This window comes from Orcinus orca, chromosome 12 (genome assembly GCF_937001465.1).
Source record: "Orcinus orca chromosome 12, mOrcOrc1.1, whole genome shotgun sequence".
NCBI classification, from domain to species: domain Eukaryota; kingdom Metazoa; phylum Chordata; class Mammalia; order Artiodactyla; family Delphinidae; genus Orcinus; species Orcinus orca.
The window spans coordinates 54,204,715-54,220,049 of NC_064570.1; the positions used below are offsets into that span (position 1 = coordinate 54,204,715).

The 15,335-nt window shown below is 45.1% G+C and overlaps 1 protein-coding gene across 1 annotated transcript; it reads right to left on the reverse strand.

Annotated features, from left to right (window-relative positions):
- Window positions 1-11,132: 11,132 nt before the first annotated feature.
- Window positions 11,133-14,966, reverse strand: LOC125960726 (uncharacterized). The gene is made up of 2 exons (XM_049695635.1): window positions 13,665-14,966; window positions 11,133-11,189 (listed from the first exon to the last, which is right to left on the reverse strand). Exon 1 carries the CDS (start codon window positions 14,403-14,405, stop codon window positions 13,680-13,682), a length of 726 nt encoding a protein of 241 aa, XP_049551592.1. The 5' UTR covers window positions 14,406-14,966; the 3' UTR covers window positions 11,133-11,189; window positions 13,665-13,679.
- Between the last annotated feature and the right edge of the window lie 369 nt (window positions 14,967-15,335).

The following is a 15,335-nucleotide window of genomic DNA, read 5'->3' on the forward strand; positions in this document are numbered from 1 at the left end:
CTTTCTAAGTTTTCTTGTAGCTTGCTGTGTTTCTTCATGACAGCTATTGCAGATTCTCTATTAGTTAGAACACAGTCTCCCATGACCTTAAGTTTGTTTTCTGGAGAATTGGTATTTTTGTGTGTATGTGATACTGTATTACCATGGTTTCTCATGGTGCTCGATGAGCTGTTCCTCTTCCGGCTCATTTGAAGTAGTGAACACCTTGCTTATTTTAGTAAACCTTTATTTACTTTAATTCTAATGATTCAACAGGTGGGTAATTAGAGGACTTTCTTTTGTTTTTCAGTAGGTGGTACTATAGCATAAGTGTTTGTTTTTTTAACCTGGGCTGCCTCTGGCTATCTTTGAGAATCTGCCCTTTCTGCCTTCCACCACCTCTGCCAAAGGTGTTGCTGGTGCGCTCATCATTGCTGCTTGTGCCTTTGGGGCCACCGGTGCCTTGCTGGTATTGCTGCTGTCACTGGCACTGCCTCTGGGTACACCAGGATGATGAGTGCCTCTGCCACATCTGGGGCTGCTGGGTTTGTGAGCACTGCTGCCATAGGAGGGGGGCCTGTGACCCTGCCTCTACTACTGCTACTGGGTTCTCTGGGGCTGTAGGCAGTGAGGCCGGGACAGTGGGCACCACCTCTGTTGCTCACCAGGTTCTTTCTCCTCTATGTGTTTCATTCCACCTACTTTCAGATGTAGAGATGTTTGCAGCTCTCTGGCATCCTGGTGTGCTGGGCAGAGGAGCCTTTGTTTTACTAGTTGTAGATTGAAGGGAGAGACAAAGGGAGCATTTCATGCCGCCATGGTACTAATGTCAGTCCCAAAATGATACCTTTTTTTTTTCTAGTTCCTCTATCGTGTCCCCCCTCTCTTACCTCCTGGCTTTTGGAAGAGCTGTTGCATCTTCCAGTGTCATTGTTCCTTCTGTCTCTTCTCCAATTAGTTAACTTCTACACCCCATATGTTCAGCTCTAGGGAACATTTTCTGACTTTAACTTTGCCAGCAATGGTTAGGGGTCCTCCTATAGCACCCACTATTTATTTTATACTGTTATTTATTGAGCTTCAGTATAACTGATTCTCCAATTGGCTGTCTACCTCAGCAGTAGTAAGCTCTGTGATACCTCACTGTGTCCTCTAGCCCAGCACAATGGCTAGCGCACAGCAGGCATTCAATAAATAGAGTTGAATATATCAACGAGATTATGTCATTTGTCCAACATCGTGCATTTATGAAGTTCAGATCTTGGAACCCGAGATCTGGACTCAGGTTGACCAACTTCAGTGACTTTGCTCTTAATGGGCAAAACTATAGTGCCTCATTATTACTTGATTTTGGAGTTAGCTCAGTATTAGGTGAACATTTCCATTTTTAAAACACTAACTTTCCTACATTCATTATTTTTAAAGATTATACATGAACCCAGAACCACGGTTATCTTTGTACTTTATATATTCCTCTATTCATAGTACTTAAAAGTTCTTAAGTATTATTCCCATGAGAAAATATCTTTCTATATTCTCATACTTCACAGCAAGTGTTTCCAAACTTGAAGTTTGCATATGCAATTATCACTGGGGCTAACGGCCCTGGGTGGTCCATGCATCGTGCAAGACTTGTGCATTTACTTTTCTATAAGACAGATAGTCTCTGAATTACAGTATAAAGTGTTTTTGGTTTAAGTAGGACTTTCACATGCTTCCTTTATTTAATATTCACAGCAACCCTTAGAAAGCATTATTACCCCTGAGTTATAGTCGATGTCGATAGACATTTTTAACAACCAACTAGAATACACAGTAGTCTATCTTCAGTTCTTTTGAATAACAAAATACAATGTAAGGTTTCATAATACTTTATAACTGTATTAGTTACAAGTTAGATTTTTTTTATCATTTAAACATACCCCAAGAAGAAACATATTTTTTATTATTGGAGATATAAGAATTTTTTGCCTTCTGTCTCTGTGTGAGCCAGAAAGATGAAAATGCAACTTTTCCTTTTTATAATGTTACTTTGAGGTGATCACCTGACACAATTAATTCTGCAGCAGAAAAGCATGTGGTCTGTTCTTACATTCCTAAGAGACTTACCAAACTTGTTTGGCACGTTCAAGGTCAGAAAATATGACTTATTTTGTGTCTGTTTCTCATGCAGAAGAGAGAGTTTGCTCCATTAATTTTAATGAAGGGGAAGTCGGCATAAATTCCACGGATTAACACTGGTCTGTAAATTTGCTCTGATGAATAGTGTATTTATTTTACCACATATTTTCCATATATTTGTCTATATTTTTACACTTACTTTAAATATATTAAGCAAAGATATAACTTATTTTCATGGAAATTTCAGAAATAACATTTCAGTAATCACAGGTGACTAGAACCAGTGGGTGCCTATTAAGTTGCTCATGAGAGAAGTCAAAGCTTCCTTACTTTTATTTTTGTAGGATTATTTCTTGATAGCCAAGCATTACAAGCTAGTACTTCTATTAGATTGCTGACAAGATACTTGCCACATATGTATGTATATATTTTTTCTTATTTTACTTACCACCTTATTTTATAGCTAAGCTTCCAAGCGGGTACATATAAGTCTGGCTGTAGGAGTGAATTGCTTAGGTTTAGATAGACGGTTCTGCAGTTGGTGAAAAATGTTTGGTCCTGAGCCATTTTCAGAAATATTTGGTGCTTTATAAGAGCAGTTATGCAGTAGTAGGCATATCGTATCTTTCTCTATGTCTGTGCTTATATCCACATCTGTAGATACATCATTCTCTATCTCTCTGTCTCTGTCTACATATACATCTATATCTGACCACCTTTTTTGCTAAGAGTGGAAGATCTGGTAATGTTTTGCCTTCACAGGGAGGAATATGGTCTTGTTTGTTCTGATGAGACCACAGTGTATTTTTGAGTCCTCCCTTTTTCTAGACACCAGTGTCTTTCTGGGCAGTGAGTCTTATAATTAAATCTCACATTCTACTTCCAAAGTATTTCTAGATTCCATCTTCTACCTTCATCCCTCTAAACTTAGGTGAAATGTATTACCGTTCACCAAGATGACTGCAGTAGCCTTTTAAATAAATTCCCTGCTTTGAGTAGTAGCACACCTATGTAATCACATTTCACATTCCTCTGAGAGTTATTTTTCTAAAACACACATCTGGTGGCATTATTACACTTTAAAAACCTTTGAAGTCTCCTCCTTGCTCCGGGATGCTGACCCCTCCCCTTAGCAGGGACCTTAACAAGTTGGCTTAAGTCCAACTGTTCAGCCTTAAGTGCGGCCGGCCTTTCTTTAATGAGTATGCGCTTTTTGTGATTTGTACCTGTATTTATGCAGTGACCTCTCCTTCAAGCCCCAAATCAAATTTAACCTCTTGTGTGATGTCTTCCTCAAATTCTCAAAGTAAAACTTAGCATTCCCTCTTCTCCTTCGTGACAGCACGTTGTTCCAAGTTTATTGATGTCCTTTTATTGTAACAAGCGTGTTAGCTTGCCTACTCGATTCCACGTGTCCTTACAATTTCTTTAAGAGCATGAATTTTATGTAGTTCCTCTTTATCTTCCCATTTCCTAACACAAATTCTACGTGTCATGTGCTGTGTGATCATTAGGAGCTGTCTGAATTAAATAGAATAAAACATTGCGTGTTTTTGTCTAATATTCCGCGTTATTCGTTACCTCAAAAAGGATAATGATGGGAAAAATAAATCCTTTAATAAATAAATTATTATAGACTTTATCTCATTTTGAAAAGAGAACAAACCACTAACCAGGAGCAAGTAAAAGACATTGACTGAGAGAGTCATAATCACATCATGATATCAAGTGGGCCTTGCGCACATGGTTGGGGAACCTTAGGATGGAGTGAAGGAGGAAACATGAGAAAGTAGGTACATTAGTTGGGTATCTTATTTCAAGTAAATGTAACCTGCTTGTTTAAGGTAGAACTTAGAGGTGTCTCATGGAAACCAAGAGTAAGGATCTGCCCTGGTCTCCGAAAAAGTTAGAAAGGATGTGGAATGCCTTCTGCTTCCGTCACCTCTACTCATCTTTGTATTTCTACTTTATTCTTTTTTCTTACTGCAGATCAGTTTTCTTGGTTGTAATCTGGCAACTAGCACCTCTCATTCAAGAAGTAACCAGATTAAGGCTGGCATCATTAAGTTTTAATTTCAAAATTAAATTAGGGAGCAAGCTTGGACCAGCTTGAACAAGATGACAACCCCTGGGCCAGTTATGTCCAGGAGTGAAGAATGGGTGGGTCCTGTTTGGTTCAGGGATTCCTGCTCCCACCTTAACATGTGGAATTGCTAGGAGAGAGAGACTCCTACTGCAAACTGAGCTTTTGGGAGGTATGGATAAAATACTGTTTGCTTATCATTATGCTATGAAGTATTATTGTTTAAATCTGGATAAATAAGTCTTATGTCTTTCTTTAGTGTTAAAGCAATAAGCAAAACATATAAGTCACAAAAATTGAATCCAACCAATAGGACTAACTGTTGCTTGGGTTTAAAAATCCCCACATTCCTCCAACTCCCTCTTGGCCCTTAAAAAGTGTTAGGACTCTTCTACCCTTTTCTGCCATTTCCATAAAGACATGTTCACTGTGATCCATGGGAGAGGAACTGTTGGGAAGATAATCTGACCCCTTCACTCAGTCTTCTCTCTCATTCTTCTTGCTAATTTGATCGATGATCCTGAGGAAGGACGGTTCTCTCTTGTGTCTAAGGGTGCACAGGGCAGTGGCCTTCTCTTTTTGCTCCTGTCCTGTAAGCGTGACCCTAGTGCAGTGGTCCAGGGCCATCTGAGAGACAGGGTAGGAATGTGTTTTTTTGTCCTGCTCTTTGAGCTCAACAGATATGAAGCAGATCCCCCCTTGAGTAGATTTGGAAAGAAGTGTATGTTAGAAATCCTATTTTCCCATAGGTCTGGGTTGCATTTTCTATTTCAGCTTTGTCAGTATTAAACCTATGTTTCCCCTTTGATCTTAAATCATATCTGAATAGAGGTTTGATTTGTTAGTCTCAATAAACCCCAAAACAAGGTACATGAGCTAGAAAACCTATTGAAGTGGACCCAAACGTCCATTTTGGAAACAAATTTACAAGCTTAACTTATTAGATTTATGTCAGGTTTTTCCAGTTGCAGAGGTGGAAGCCATCCGTTGTTCAGTGGTGACAGATTTATTTTTCAATTGGCACAGGCCTGCATGCCAGGAACAAGACTTTGCTGCTGATTTTTGACATAAGGAGCATGGCTGAGAAAGAAATCCGATCACCAAGAAAAGAAAAGCTCTTAGTTCTAAGAATGACTTGGCTCCGTAAAGGCACAGCTTCTATTAAAAAAAAAAAAGCTCTTGCATTGTTTTGGGGGTGAAACCATGTTGGCTTTTTCTAATGCCGTGTTTCTCAGAATGCGGTTCCCAAACCAAGAGCATCATCATCATCTGGGAACTTGCTCGAAATGCGAATTTTCTGGCTTTGTCCCCAGAGGTTCTGATTTAGTGGGTCTAGAGTGGGACTCCAGGATTTGCTGGGACGTGATTTTGGTTTTAACATTAACTTTATCATTCTGAATTTACTTTGAGCTCAAGTTTATGAATGCAAGGTGAGATAATGTTTGGATTTCAGTTTCTCCCTGAAAATTAAAGTGTGGGGGCATTGAGATTCGGGAATTTTGCTATTATCGTTATTGTACTTCTCAAATATTGTTGTCATTGTGTCTATATGATATATGGACTTGATAAAGTATCTTGGGTGAAGTTGTGTTTGAAAATTGAAGATGGGAATATATAGACTGGGGAGTAGGCTCTTACCCTCAGGCACGGTTGGGTTGATTTAACCCGTGTATTTTTCTGGTCCATTCCAGAGCCATGTTGAGGCAAAAGCCAATGCTCAACGGCAGTCCCAGGTTACATAAAAGAGCAGAGGTTGGTTCTGGAGTGGCAGCCTCAGGGTGGCAGCAGGCTGCATGTCTCACTGTCAGCCTTGTTGGGGCCCAGGGCAGGCTGCCCCAAAATGTGCCTCAATGCCATATTATCTTGAATTAAAGTTACTTAAGGAATGTCCAACACAAGAGGGACACTCTGACTCTCTGTCTCCCTGTAAGCAGGAAATAAATTTCTCATGGAACTAGTGGTACAAGGACACCCTTATCCACAAAGATGGGTAATTTGGGGCCAGGAAGTCCATATAAACAAACCTTGTTACTTCTTTAATTTGCTACCGGAAGCCCAAACTCTGTTTAGATCCTTCACTCATTAGGCACCCAAAACCTAAGCTGCTTTTGTCATGTCAGTTCCTCACAAATGTATTGTTTCTTTGTCTAAAAAGTATAAAGGCTGAATCTTTGGCCAATTCTTAGGTCCCATTTCTGTGGGATTTCCATGTGCATGAATTGTAATTTGTTTATTTTTTTTCCCGTTAATCTGTTTTGGGTCAATTTTCTTAGTCCAGCCACAAGAACTCAGGAACGGGGGGCAGGGGGTGGCGAGGGGGAATTTTCTCTTCCCTGATGGCCTCCTCCCCTGAGAACTAGCAACGTCCATGGACCATTGGGCCCGTGGGTTGAGAGAACCTTGTTGTCCTAGACCTTATATTTCCAAAATGAAATGGCTGTTCTACTCCTCCAGTGGTAACAGTGTCGGGAAGATACCTTCTGCTGTCTTCCAAGCCCTCCTTATCTACCTGTCCACAAAGGAGGATGAGGCGCTTGCTTGATAGATGGTATTTTGCTAAGTTTGTGTGGCTCTACCTCCTCCCAGCTCACCTGAGCTCTGCCTGCTCACAGGCAATAGAAGGTTTGCTGGGCTCCTGCTGCTAGGGAGCTAGCACCTCTAAGTTCTAGAGCCAGCAGCAGCATCATTACCTGGAAGCTTCTTAAAAATCAGAATCTTGGGCTTCCCTGGTGGCGCAGTGGTTGAGAGTCCACCTGCCGATGCAGGGGACATGGGTTCGTGTCCCGGTCTGGGAAGATCCCACATGCCGTGGAGCAGCTGGGCCCGTGAGCCATGGCCGCTGAGCCTGTGCGTCCGGAGCCTGTGCTCCGCAACAGGAGAAGCCGCAACAGTGAGAGGCCCTTGTACCGCCAAAAAAAAAAAAAAAAAAAAAAAAAAAAAAAATCAGAATCTTGAGCCTTACCCTAGACGCACTGAATCAGAACCTACTTTTTAACCAAACCCTTAGGTGGTTAATATGCCATTAATATTTCAAAAGCACTGATTTACCTTTTCCCAAACATCCAAGATAATAAGAATTATACGGGGTGAGTTTTTTTTAAATGTAGGTTCCCAAGATCCATCCTGTGGCTTCAGAATGTTCACAGGAGAATCCTAGAGAAATATGAGAAACACTGAAAGTCCTTCTCTCACGGTCTGGAACAGCAACTCTCAAACTTCAATGTGTATCTAGTCGCCAGAAATCTTGCTAACTTGCAGGCTCGGATTTAGCAGGTCTTTGTAGGGGCCTGAATCCTGCATTCCCAGCAAGCTCCCAGGTGATGCCCAGGCTGCTGAACCACAGGCATCATTCAGTAGGAAGGTCAGAACATCAGAGCTAGTGGGTTTGAAGCAGTGAATAACTTTGCAAATGTGTCTGATGTGTCTGTCTTTTGAACACTCTTGGATATGATGTCCTAAGGTCTAGATTTATAGAGAGCATGTTAATAAGTCTGCTTGGGGGCCAGTTTCAAACAGTGTTCTCCAACTCAATTTATAAATAATACAGATGCTATTTTGATCTTCATAGGTTTGATTCCTATGTCTAGTCCTAATAGAGTTGACACTCTGTGTGTGTGTGTGTGTGTGTGTGTGTGTGTGTGTGTGTATCTGTGTCGTTTTAAACCCTAGCAAGGCTTAACAGATACAATGACGCTGTCGGAGACACATTTCCAAATCCTCTCTTCTCCACAGACAGTATCACTATTAAACTTCTACCCCATCATCTCTACCCAATAAATTGTTTAGTTTTTCCATAAAGGTACCTCCACATGAGTTAAGATTTTTGCTAGCCGCTTCTGAGGCCAGCCATGATGTGGTCAACGTCTGTCTCTGCTTGAATCAGAAGAGAGAAATAAACATTCGACAACATTTTGCAATTCCCTTAAGGAGTGAAAGAGTCTACCAAGAGAGAGATTCTGAGAGAATTTGCAAGAGGAGGCATGTGAAGTCACTAAGTCATGAGTCCCAGGATGTGCTGGTGGCACAGATTTGGAGAATCTAAAATAGAAGAAAAGCAGAAGAGCAGTGATAAGATTTTTGTATATAAGTATTTGCTGGGCACTGGTGTAATATGTGCCTGAATGCTGAAGGTCAAGGAGAGCAAGTGCTTTGGAAAAATACAGATATTTTGTGGAACAAAGGGAAAGTGCATTTCCTTTTATTTTTTTGCAGAGAGGAACTTATTTGGAATAGACATTTGGATGGGGGGGGGTGGTGGGAGCTTTCTATGGCCAACTCCATCTTTCAAAGAAGCAATGAGAGTAAAGGCTTTAGAGAGAAAAATGAGTCATACCCCAGGGGTATTGAAATTGTACAATAGAACCCTTTTTTTTTTTTTTAAAGTAGGATTCATGTTTGTTTTGGAAACTTGTCAAAGATAGTCTTCAGTTATTTTCCAAACCAGTTTTTGTTGTTATTGTTTTATTCAGGTACTTTTTTTTTTGTCTTGAACATTAGGAGACACACAGAGACTAAAAGCTCAGAAACAATCAGTGGGGCTTTCCTGGTGGTGCAGTGGTTAAGAATCCTGCCTGCCAATGTAGGGGACATGGGTTCGAGCCCTGGTCTGGGAAGATCCCACATGCTGAGGAGCAACTAAGCCTGTGTGCCACAACTACTGAGCTTGCGCTCTAGAGCCTGCGAGCCACACCTACTGAGCCTGCGTGCCACAACTACTAAAGCCAGTGAGCCTAGAGCCCATGCTCTGCAACAAGAGAAGCCACCGCAGTGAGAAGCCCGCGCACTGTAACGAAGACCCAATGCAGCCAAAAATAAATTAAATGAATTTTTAAAAAAATCAGTGAAGTAAGGCCTTTACTGAAAAAAATTCCAAATGAAATATGGAAAGGAAAATGCTCAAAACTGATAAGAGGGTTAAAGAGTTAGTAAGCAGCTGGTAACAGAATCAAGTAGAGGATAGTTGACCAAGAAAGCAGAAATAGGGTAGCCAAGAATTGAGAAACTTTGAGCTAGTTCCTTATATGAAATAAAGTCAGTCTTCACACACTTAGACTTTGATTTTCATGAAATGGTTTACATTTTGTACGTAAGAAATAAACAATCTTCAAATAGGGTTGGGAGACCAGAAGGGGGCGCTCTCACACCCTGGGATGATCACAGAGCCAGGCAGAAGAAAGACTCTTCTTTTCCTGGCAAGGACTCAGCCAATGAGAAGCCACAGACTCCTTGTTTACTATAGCCCTCCCACCTTCCTTTTCCTTCCAATACAAGCCCTGACCTTCTGCTGCTTTGCTGGGACTTGAAAATAACTCACCATGGTTGCAGACCCGATATTGCAATTCTTTGATTATCTTGAATAATCCTGTTTTTGCTGGAGAAATATCTGGTAGTCTATTTGTTTCAGGTCAACAGTACCTTGGAATTTTTATTTTTTTATTTTCTTGAGCGTCGTATCATTTATGTTAAAATTCAGTGTTATTAAAATTATTAAATAAGTGATTTCTTATGAGTTAACAAAAAGAGATACAGGGAACAGGTACTTATTAAGCACTGTTAAGGTAATTTGACATTTTTTAGACGCACAGAGTCCATTATCCCTTCCTGACGGGACTTCATTTCCTAGTGGGCAAATAATTCTTCCTGACTATATGTAGACTTTCTAGGATGGCAATTCCACAGGCAGTCTTCTATCATGGAAGATTAATCAGAAGCGCTCTCCCAGGATTTTGAATCTCCAGCAATTGATGCAAGTCTGAGAATGAATGTTTGGGTGTCCCCCCCCCCCCCCCGGCCCCTGTGACTAGGCTCTCCGGCAGTGAGGCCTTTTGCTTTCAGGAGCTTCCATTGTTTCTGTTTAGTCCCTAATCTGATCCTTCCAGTTTTCTGTCAATTTAGTATCTCTTCCCTGCCACCCCTGTGCCCCAAATATTCTTCCAATAAATTCCTTTTTGCATAAATTAGCCATTGAAGGGAAGCAACATTTGTCCCTCCAAAAATATGCCTCTTTGGCATAAGGGTTATTTTATGCTGATTATTTTTAAAAAACAACATACAGGAGAGAAGCTCTGAAAATCAAGTAGAAGTTACCCTTTTGTAAGAGCAATTTACATTTGTACGGGAAATCTCCATTTGTAAGGGTGTCTCCCTCTCTGTACCAGGAAGAGGAGGCTGACTAAACCTGTAGACACTCTTATCAATGGGGAAGGCCTGGACTTAAACCTGCATAACAATCATACCCTTGTTTACTGTGCTTTTCCTGAAAACCTGTCTCTCTCCCACCCAACTTTTGTTTTTTCTTTTAGCTAGAGATGGTATTTAAGGTGATGGCTGGGCCATTTCAGGGAGTTACTCAGTTTTCCTGGGTATAAATGTTATTTGTAAGGTCGGATCTTAACAAACGGCACCGCGAAACAGAGGAAAGCTTCAAGTGAGCTTTATTAGGGAGCGCTCCCGGGCGAGGATCACTGGTCCGAGAGAAAGGGGCCAGAGAAGTCGCACCCGGGCGAGGGTTGGGCAAGATTTTATAGGGGAAGAAGGGAAAGGGGTGTGGTGAATCTGGGAGGGCGCAGGGTATTCCTTATTTGGGGGTCTTTTCGGGTATCCTGGGGGACCATTGGTCCCGCCCCTCGAAAGGCGGGAAGGCTGGGCTGGGTTCAAAGTCCCCAGGTCAGTTCCCGGAACTGGGTGGTCCGGAAAGTCTCCAGGTCAGTTTCTGGAACTGGGTGGTCTGGAGAATTTCGGTCTGATGCAACCTGTGAATCTGATTGTGTTCCCCTGCCTCGGGCCAGTTGGCCTTACATCCTGACATCTTTGGTGTAAGGGGGCGGCGTTCTGATCTCTGGCTACTTCATGCTGAATGGGGGCGTCGAAAGGGGAGTCGGGTGACCAGAGGTCCGAGGCTTAGGGGAGGCCAGTGGGAGGTTCTGTAGGAAGCAAGGTGTAAGGACCGAGGAGCATTTGGTTGGTGGCCACCCGAGAGACTTCCTCCATGCGCCTGCGAAGGAACCTGAGAAAACAGGGAGCAAACGTGAGCAAGATACAGATGAGAATTAAGGGGCCTAAGATTGGTGTTAGCCAGGTATAGAGCGTGGATCGCCACCAATCGGGAATTGGGGAGGCGGACTGTTGGTGTTTGCGTTGGAGTTCTTCTCTTAAGCGATGGAGGGCTTTTACGTTGTCTTCGACGAGTCCTGTTTCATTGATGTAATAGCAGCATTCCTCCTGTAGGAAGAGGCAGGTACCTCCTTTGTCGGCGGTCAGGAGATCCAGGGCTCGTCGATTCTGGAGAGCAACTCGGGCTATGGAAGTGATTTGGCGCTGGAGAGAGGAGATAGAGCCGGCGGAGGCTTCAATGGCTAGCTGGAGTTTATGTTCTAAGTCGCGGGATGTTGAAACACTATGTGTTAGAGCTCCCCCCCACCGAGGCCTGCAGCGACCAGGAAGGAGGCGAGAGAGATGCCTGCGACCAGAGGAAGAAAGATAGCTCTTTTCCGTCGGGTAAAGGGTGGCGTGATTAGCGAGGAAAATTCGGCTTGGCTATACAGTGTGAGTTGTGGGACGAGAGTAATGGGAATACATGGGAAGGGGGAGGAAGAATTGATCTCTTTTGTGAGGGAACCACTGCACCACAAAAACATGCCTAGTGGTGCTTCAACTGATGTGTTTACCGTGAGGGATGAGTTGCAAAGAAACCCAGTATCAGCTAGATTTGGGTGGCTGCCGTAACAGATGGTGAGATTTTTTGAATCAGGGAGGCAGGAGGGAAGCCGGGTTCAGGCGAGGGGTGAGATCAAGAGAAATTGCTGGGTTTTCAATGAATAGTAGGTGGAACTCCTGGATGCGGGAGGGGCCCAGGAGGGAAAGAGACTTGTGGCCTAGGAGGTCGACCAGCCGGTGGGAGGAAAACACGGTTAGTGGGTGGGCCAGAGTCAGTTTGAGTGCTTGTTTGTCAGTTCGGCTGCCGCTGCTAGGGCCCGAAGGCGTGGTTGCCATCCCGGAATGGTTGGGTCTAGCTGTTTGGAGAGGTAAGCCACGGGGCGGTAGGAAGGCCCTACAGGCTGGGCAAGGAGTCCAGTGGCCATTCCGGCCCATTCATCCACAAAGAGGTGAAAAGGTCGGTTTGGGTTGGGCAGAGAAAGGGAAGGAGGAGATATCAGAGCGTTACGGAGGGTGAGAAAGGCCTGTCGAACGGCGGAAGGAGAGGTGAGGGGTCCTTGAGGGGTTTCTTTAGCGGCTAGATATAAGGGTTTAGTGAGGAGAGCAAAGTTAGGGATCCAGTGTCGGAAAAATCCTATAAGGCCCAAAAAGAAGAGAATTTGTTCCGCTGTTTCCGGAGGCTGGAGTTCACGGATAATCCGGGTGCGATCAGCTGTTAGACCTTTTGTGGTACGGGTAAGGTGGAGCCCCAGGTAGGTTACAGAAGATACAGATAACTGAGCCTTGGCTGGGGAGGCCCAATAACCGCGAGAGCCAAGGTAATTGAGGAGATCTGCAGTATGTTGTCTTGAGAGGCTGAGAGACGGGCTACAAAGGAGGAGGTCATCTACATATTGACGGAGTATGCTGGGGGTAAGGGAGCAGGAAGTGAGGTCCCGTGCGAGCGCCTGACCGAAGAGGTGAGGACTATCGCGGAAGCCCTGGGGAAAAACTGTCCAGGTGAGCTGACTGGAAGTACGAGTATCTGGATCCGTCCAGGTAAAGGCGAAGAGGAAATAGGAGTCGGGATGTAGGGGGATAGTGAAAAAGGCATCTTTGAGATCCAGAACCATAAAGTGGGTTGTGGATGGGGGGATATGGGAGAGCAAGGTGTATGGGTTTGGTACTACTGGGTGGAGAGGAATTATGGCCTCATTGATTATTCGGAGGTCCTGGACCAGGCGATAATCCCCAGAGGCCTTGCGGACAGGCAGGATGGGGGTGTTGCAGGGAGAGTCAGTGGGGATAAGGAGTCCCTGGTTTAGGAGTCTGGTGATAATAGGTTGTAGGCCCCTAAGGTGAGTCTCAGAGATGGGAAATTGGGGCGTTGATGGAAATTTGGAGGGGTCCTTTAGGCGGATGAGGACGGGGGAATGGTGTGTTGCTATTATGGGCTTAGAAGTATCCCAGACTTGGGGATTGATTGGGTTCGGTGTGATTGGAAGAGGGGGATAGGAGGGGGAGGGTTCTAGAGACAGGCTGAGAAGAGGAAGCAGGAGTTGGGAGGAGGGGACCTTAGGGTCAAGTCTAACCAGCTGGAGGGAGGCCCCTAAGAGGAAAAGGACATCTCGGCCTAGCAAGGGAACTGGGCAGGATGGTATGACTAAGAAAGAATGAGTAAAAGGGAGTCCTTCGATATGACATGGGAGTGGACCGGTCTGGAGTGGGAAGGATGGTTTGCCATCAATACCCATGACCGAGATCTGGGAAGGAGAAACTGGCCCAGAATAAGTAGGCAGGACCGAATAGGTAGTCCCCGTGTCCACCAGAAATGAGATGGACTTACCTGCTACCTGTAGCGTTACCCTGGGCTCGGCGAGGGTGATGGGGGTCTTCGAGTCCGGGCACCGTCTGTTGTCAGCCAATCCCAGCAGTTCGAGTGGTAATGCCGTTGGGTCGGCCTGCCGCCCCCCCCCCCCCCCCCCCCCCCGCGTGGAGACGCTGAGGGAGGGCCAGTCGTAGGGCGGTCACTCTTCCAGTGGCCCGTTAGCCCGCAGCTGGGACAGGACTTAGAAGGAGGTTGGGGATTGGGACATTGGCGAGCCCAGTGGCCTTCTTTTCCGTATTTGAAGCAGGCCCCCGGCAGGGTTGCCTTTTGCGGACCCCGTGGATGCTGTGATCCATGGGAGATGGCCGGCCTTAGGGCGGCTACAAGAGCTTGGGTTTGGAGGGCCACCTTCTGGTGCATCCGAGCCTGTCGGCTGGATTCTGCCAAATCCTCACGGCCATTATAGACTTTAAAGGCCATTTTTACCAGATCTCGAATAGGGGTTTGAGGGCCGTCTTCTGCCCGTTTTAATTTCTTTCGGATGTCCGGGTCTGATTGGGTGATAAAATGGGTGGCTAGGACCGCTGCCCCTGCTGGGATGTCGGGATCCAGCCGGGTGTAGAGAGTTAAGGCCTCTGTAAGGCGATTGAGAAAGATAGCTGGATTTTCGTTAGGTTCTTGGGTTATCTCTTTTAGTTTTTCAAAATTGACCACCTTATGAGCGGCAGCCTGCATGCCAGCCAGGAGGCATTGGATCATGAGGTCGCGTTTACGACGGCCATCTTGGCCATCCTAATAAGTCCAGCCTGGATAGGCAGTCGCTCCGACAGGCATGGAGTTGTCGGTTACGTGAACCTGATCTGCATGGTTTCGGGCAGCAGTCTGAATTCTTTCCCTCTCGTCAGGGGTCAGAGTAGAAGATAGGATCACAAAGATATCGTGCCAGGTGCCAGGTTAGATCGTAAGCTTGAGAGAGAGAGCGAAATTCTTTGATGTAGCGGGAAGAGTCGGCAGAAAAGGAGCCTAATCGCTTTTCTATTTGAGAGAGATCTTGGAGAGAAAAGGGAACATGAACTCTAACTAACCCTTCCGCTCCTGCTACCTCCCTCAGAGGGCAGAGGAGATTTGAATCTTGGGAGTCGGGAGAGCGTGTATGTGCACTAATTGGGGAAGCAAGGGGCGTGGGAGGAGAAACCGTCGAGGGAGGCGGGGGAACGGTTGGAGGGGCCGGAGCGGGTTCGGGAGGAGGAGGGACCGCTTCAGGGTAGGGTGAAGGTTGGAGAGGAGTTCTGAAGGGGGGAGTGGTAAGAGATTCGGGAGGGTCGGAATCCAAGGGGATTGAGGTTTTGGATGGAGCAGATGTTTGTTTGGCAAGGAGGGTTTGAGAGGTAGAACAATTGACGCAAAGGGAGGGGCGGGAGCGCAAATACCAAAAAACCGGGTTTCGGCACCAAATGTAAGGTCGGATCTTAACAAACGGCACCTCGAAACAGAGGAAAGCTTCAAGTGAGCTTTATTAGGGAGCGCTCCCCCGGGCGAGGTTCACTGGTCAGAGAGAAAGGGGCCAGAGAAGTCGCACACGGGAGAGGGTTGGGCAAGATTTTATAGGGGAAGAAGGGAAAGGGGTGTGGTGAATCTGGGAGGGCGCAGGGCATTCCTTATTTGGTGGTCTTTTCGGGTATCCTGGGG

What these genes read in the sequence shown, in the direction of transcription:
- LOC125960726 (XM_049695635.1), bottom strand. Translation starts at nt 14,405, where the DNA reads ATGATCCAATGCCTCCTGGCTGGCATGCAGGCTGCCGCTCATAAGGTG.